Consider the following 6,104-nt stretch of genomic DNA (forward strand, 5'->3'; position numbering starts at 1 on the left):
TCCTCCCTCCCAAGGGGACAGGAGTGGGTAGATTCCCCAAGGGAAGTGTCCCTGAGGCCAAAGAGGTTAGAACAGTCACAGCTATATTGGTACCTGGTTAGAGCCCTAACATCAATGAAAACAGATCCAATGTTACCACATTTTCTCAATGTGAGTCTGGGGAGGAAAATCTGGAGAGGAACCAGAGAAACAGGGGCATCAAAATTAGCCAGAATTCATATGCACACTATGTCTTCAGCCCAGACGTGCTCCCCTATCCTTTTGTGAGTGAGGGGTGCTTGAGTAGTATGAGCAGAGGTATTAGAGACTGCATCCTGTGTGACAAGTGGATCTCGCTTAACTGCTTAGCCTCTTCTGAGAGCTTGATGGATCAGGGAAGTAGATAAACAGGAGTCTGCCATGGCAAGTAATTATTGGGACAGCTGGAAAGTGGGACTCAGTTGAAGGACTTGAGTGTCTGGAAACCTAAAAGCCCTAGAAGAGAAAATATGTGTATAAATATAGATTTCGAGGGAATTTGTGTGAGGAGAGGTAGAATAACATATCTCACCTGAACCTAATGAATGTCTAAAGTTGAAATGCTATTACTAAAAAAGTCCACCAGAAAAAAGCAATTTCCATCTACCTCCAAATTAAGTCAATACAAATTTGAATGATAAACCGATAGAAGTATTTTACAAGCTTATATGAATATCAGAAACCTAAATGCCACTGAGTCGATTCTGACTCATAGCAATACTTTAGGATAGAGTGGAATTGTCCCATAGTGTTTTCAAAGATGTAAATTTTCCCATGGAGTGGCTGGTGGGTTCAAACACTGACCATTTGGTTAGCAGCCAAATGCCTTAACCGCTCAGCCACCAGAGCTCCCTACCATTGAACTAGAAACCCTTAATATCCTCTCCAAAATTCATAATCTGTGTTTCTAGGTTGCTGGAACACAGCTATATTATCCTGCAGCCTAGGTGAAGGACTTGGCTTGGTTCCCTTGCATTGGTCTCTGGCCCCAACTCCTCTGCATTTCTCATCAAGATCCTGATGGGGCAGGAAATAATTAGCAGTAAGGACTCAGTCCTACTACTTTGGAGGCTCTGATTGCATATGAAGATTGAAAAAAGAAAATAATAGATAACTGTATAGTAAAACAACTTAACTCTAAAGCTGGGAAGGTACTCAATAGTTGTTGAATAAATAGTTGAAGAAAAAACAAGCAAGAGAAAAAAATAAATAAGAGAAAATTCTTACCATGTGCTCCCTAAAAATTCTGTTCTGGTACTGGAAATAATCTTTCTGAAGCTGCCCAAAAATGAAAAAATATTCTGCTTCCTAGGTTTCTGTATGGATCTTCTTTCCTGCAGCAGAGGTGTTCTCATGTGGCTGGATCCTCAAGAAATCAGGCAGGATCCTTAATCCAGCTTGACAAAGGTGAGAATTGTTTTCTATGAGGGAAACTCAATGATGTTGATAAGGTATAAGCAGAGGAAGAACTGATAAAATGCAAATGACAAGAACTGATAAAAGGAAGTAGTGTCAGAATCTGACAGTTTGAAATTTGCAGTTTGCTAAGGGTGGATGCAAACAAAGATCATAGGGCTGGGTACAGGGGGAAGGACTTCTTCGAGATGCGAAAAGGCTGGGCTACTAACTTGAAAGTTTGGAAGTTCAAGTTCACCCCAAAGCACCTCAGAAGAGAGGCTGGAAATCCACTTCCAAAAAGTCAGCCTTTAAAAAAGCTACGGAGCATAGTTCCACTTGAACACACATGAGCTCGCCATGAGGAACAATTTGTTGTTTTTTGTTTTTTCATTCTGAATTATAGAATCTGGGAGATCATCTAAACTTCTCCTGTATATCTTCAAACTGCTTTTGCCTCCACACTCACTGCCATTGAGTTGGATGTGACTATAAGCATTTTTATATTTAATCAGCTAGCTAAATGGATGTGAAACAGTCAATTCTAAATACTGGTAAAAGAGAGTAAATTCCATTCTTTGGACGATACTTAAGCAGAGCAATGGGGACAGAGTTAGGGGACAAACACAGCATGATGTGAAAGATTTCAGAAAGCCTGACCCCAAATATTTAGCAAACATCTCTCTGTCACTAATTTTTCTTAGCCTTTTGTGGGACCTGCCTTTAAAGCTGATCAAGGAGAGAATTCCTGGAAATACTTTATTTTCATGTGAAGGAACTTAATCCTCAACTAAGAAGCAGATTTGGTTGTGCAGTGGTTAAAGTGCTCAGATGCTAACTGAAAGTTCAGCAGTTTGAATCCACCAGCCCCTCTGTGGGAGAAAGTTGTGGCAGTCTGCTTCCATAAAGATTTACAACCTTGGAAATCCTATGGGGAAGTTGTATTCTATCCTATAGAGTCACTATGATTCTGAATCAAATCAACAGCAATGGGTAATCCTCATTTCTACTCTCGAAATATTCTACAATGACTGTCGCTGCTCTTACCATTTTGTGTTATACTTCTACATCTCCATTCCCATTAGAGGATTGTCACTTCCTCGAGAGCTGAGACAGAACTTACATTCTTTGTCTCCTAAGTGCTTTGCACAATGTCTAGTATCTAAGGTGAGTAGAACATAAAGAATGACAGCACTGAACAGTATCTGGTACTGGTGTGGAGGACATTATCTACAAGTGGGAAAGGGATGCAAAGAGGACCCATTGAAGATCCACTTCACCGCTTCCACACTGTTGAAATCTGTGGGCCTGTTTTATCACACTCCTCAATGGCAAGGCTCACAGTCTCAGAACTAATTAAAATTGCCCTTTGCACTTTATAAGATGGTATCTTTAAAAAATAAGAAATATTCAGAAACATTCTTATTCAAAAAGAGGATTTTCAAAAAAATTCAAATGGATTTTTGGTATATAACACATACAATCTCCAGTTAATACAGAATAACCTGCTTGAAACTGTAGACTGAATCAAATTAAGCTGAATTTTTCTCCCTGTGTATAAAGTCAGATGGTAATTTTAATTCTAACTTTTCAGATCACAAAAGAAAACCTGCCCAAACTCCTCAAAATGAAATCTTACAGAAGTGGTTCCAACTCCTCTGGGGTTTCAGAATTCCTCCTGAATTGTTTTGTCAGGTCCCACAGATGGCAGCTCTGGCTCTCCCTGCCCCTCAGCTTCCTCTTCCTCCTGGCCATGGGGGCTAATGCTATTCTTCTCATCACCATCAGGATGGAGGCTTCTCTACACCAACCCATGTATTATCTGCTCAGTCTCCTCTCCCTACTGGACATTGTGCTCTGTCTCACTGTCATCCCCAAGGTCTTGGCCATCTTCTGGTTTGACCTCAGGTCTATCAGCTTCTTTGCCTGCTTTCTTCAGATGTATATCATGAATTGCTTCCTGGGTATGGAGTCCTGTACATTCATGGTCATGGCCTATGACCGCTATGTGGCTATCTGCCACCCATTGCGCTACCCATCCATCATCACTGACCAATTTGTAGCCAAGGCAGCCATTTTTATTTTGGCCAGAAATGCCCTTATTACTGTTTCTGTTCCCATCCTCTCTGCCCGTCTCCATTACTGTGGGAAAAATGTCATTGAGAACTGCATCTGTGCCAATATGTCTGTCTCGCGGCTCTCCTGTGATGATGTCACCATCAATCGCCTCCTCCAGTTTGTTGGAGGTTGGACCATACTAGGATCTGACCTCATCCTTATCTTTCTCTCCTACACCCTCATACTGAGAGCTGTGCTGAGACTCAAGGCAGAGGGTGCTGTGGCCAAGGCCCTAAGCACATGTGGCTCCCACTTCATCCTTATCCTCTTCTTCAGTACCATCCTCCTCGTCTTTGTCCTCACTCATGTGGCTAAGAAGAAGGTCTCTCCTGATGTGCCAGTTTTGCTCAATGTCCTACACCATGTCATCCCTGCAGCCCTCAACCCTATTGTTTATGGGGTACGAACCCAAGAGATCAAGCAAGGAATTCTAAGATTACTGAAAAAAGGGTGGTAATAAAGAAAACAAGAACTTGATTCCTGAATTCTCAGATACAATGATATATGATTCAGTAATGAGAAATTGGATTTAAATTCATAGCTCAGAGATATAATTATAAGGAGAAAAGCAAATTTAATTCTAAAATAATTTCTTAACTGTATCTCTCCTCTTCAAATACTGTCCCTCTTCCCAATCTAGAATTTCTGCTGGTTTTAATTTTTCTAATCTCTGTGATTTCATTTATCCAAAAGGTGAAAACTTAGAATAAGTTCTATAGTGGTGAAATGTATCTCAGCTAGTATTTCTTTACTATCTCTTAACATTAAATTTTTAAAAATATTATTGTGTGTATATAAATATGGCCTTTATTGTGAACAAATTATTAATATTAGTATTGTTATTAACCCAGTGACATAATGCAGTCATGAAACAGCCACAGTGTTTTAAATGGCAGCCCTGAATGATGGAAAGTGCCCAGAGTTTGTAAGTCTTATCAATTATCTTCAACCAGGGCACAGTCTTTCTTCTCCTTCTCCTCTATTCTATTAGGCATGGCCTGTTTGTTATTAAAGGGCATGTCTTTAAAGGACAAGGTTCTTGCAGGAATTGCTTACATGTGAAACAATGGATTTTTCTGGGTTTAGGAGAAGTAGTCATCATATAAATTCTTTCCTCAATGTTTTTACACAAATATTGTGCCTGTAGTTTCATCTTTTGGATTCAAAATAGCACAATGTATGATTTTTTAAGTGGCTCTATTCTTGTGGGCTAATATGTCTCAGGATCAGAAGACATTTCAGTAATAACACTGAAATATACTAAGACCTATCTCAACACTTAATTGTTTTATTAATTAGACAAAGATTGTATGAGCAATTTCTCTGGTCCAAGAACTTTATTAGGCCTCAATTGTACAAAGATTCATTGGATTTGATATCACTCAATAACTCATATTGCAGTTACGTAAAATACAAACCAATAAAATCCTAGGTTGCTTTCTTCTAATGAGAAGGGAATGGAAAGGAATGAGGTACTTGCAAGTGCAGTAAATGACTTGATAACATGAGAAAGGCTGAGAAAGAGAGCTACAAGTTCAGTGTTCTGGGACTTACAAGACCAAAAACAAGAAAATATGATTGGAAAAATAGTAGTAACCTCACTTAATCTCAGAATCCACAGCTGTTGCATGAAGACAGTGAACTAGTTGTATAAAAAACATGTTTGTAGTTGTAAGCATTTATTATACCATCTCCTGCATTAAGTAGGCATCATTCCCATGGTTGAGTCTTTCTTCTGTACTCCTCTTTAAGCATAACAAGAGACATTCCCCCCACTATCTCCAGACGACATGTGAAACTAAATGAGAACTTTGTATCAAGGGTAATGTCCAAATACTGAATTTTGTGCTTTGTTTCACAGGTTAAAATCCAAAACTGCCTAAAAGATCTCTTTCAGTCATATCATTTACAGGTCCCAAACTGCACCCCCCTGCACAGAGAAAGCTTATCAACTCCCCTAATCAAAGGGATATACAGATAGTTTTTTGCCACGATAGTTTTAATGCCCCTAATAGACAAAGCATTTCACTCTGAATAAGCTGAATCATACTATTTGAGTCTTCAGCTTGTCCGCAGCATTGACATGTTCCAAGATGACTGACATGGAAAATAGCAATTCCATCTAGGGAAAGTTTTACTAAAACCAAAATTATAGGCTCCTGCCTTCTGACCCGAAAAAGAAAATGCTTCAAAGTCAACTCTTAGTATGGCTCCCAAAGTCTATGTATTTTAGCTTTAAATGAAACGTATGATGACTCAATGATCTACTTAAGTTGCAGTCTCTCCAAAAACAGTCCACATAAGACACAACTACACCCACACCTCCTGCAACTTCACTTACTGAACGAGAGTCACTACCTCCTTCTCCACCACCAGACCAACAATAAAAAACCACGAAGAAGAGCCTGAATTACCCTTGGCTGCTCTTCACAAACAGTTAACAGAGATCTAAATACAACAACACCACGATGCCTCGGAAACAATAGGCCATCACAGTCCACACAAAGAACCAAGATAAAGTGGTAGAAACAAGGAAACAGGATACAGACTCAGAACACAACCCTGAGGAAGAA

The 6,104-nt window shown here is 39.5% G+C and overlaps 1 protein-coding gene across 1 annotated transcript; it reads left to right on the forward strand.

The window, feature by feature from the left end:
• Window positions 1-2,998: 2,998 nt before the first annotated feature.
• LOC103208544 (olfactory receptor 56A3-like) lies at window positions 2,999-3,988 on the forward strand. The gene has a single exon (XM_007954248.2). It carries the CDS (start codon window positions 3,041-3,043, stop codon window positions 3,986-3,988), a length of 948 nt encoding a protein of 315 aa, XP_007952439.1. The 5' UTR covers window positions 2,999-3,040.
• Window positions 3,989-6,104: the final 2,116 nt, after the last annotated feature.

The sequence above is a fragment of the Orycteropus afer genome, unplaced genomic scaffold (genome assembly GCF_000298275.1).
Source record: "Orycteropus afer afer isolate SDZICR_OR568_19922 unplaced genomic scaffold, OryAfe1.0 scaffold00014, whole genome shotgun sequence".
Taxonomy (NCBI): domain Eukaryota; kingdom Metazoa; phylum Chordata; class Mammalia; order Tubulidentata; family Orycteropodidae; genus Orycteropus; species Orycteropus afer.

What these genes read in the sequence shown, in the direction of transcription:
- LOC103208544 (XM_007954248.2), top strand. Translation starts at nt 3,041, where the DNA reads ATGAAATCTTACAGAAGTGGTTCCAACTCCTCTGGGGTTTCAGAATTC.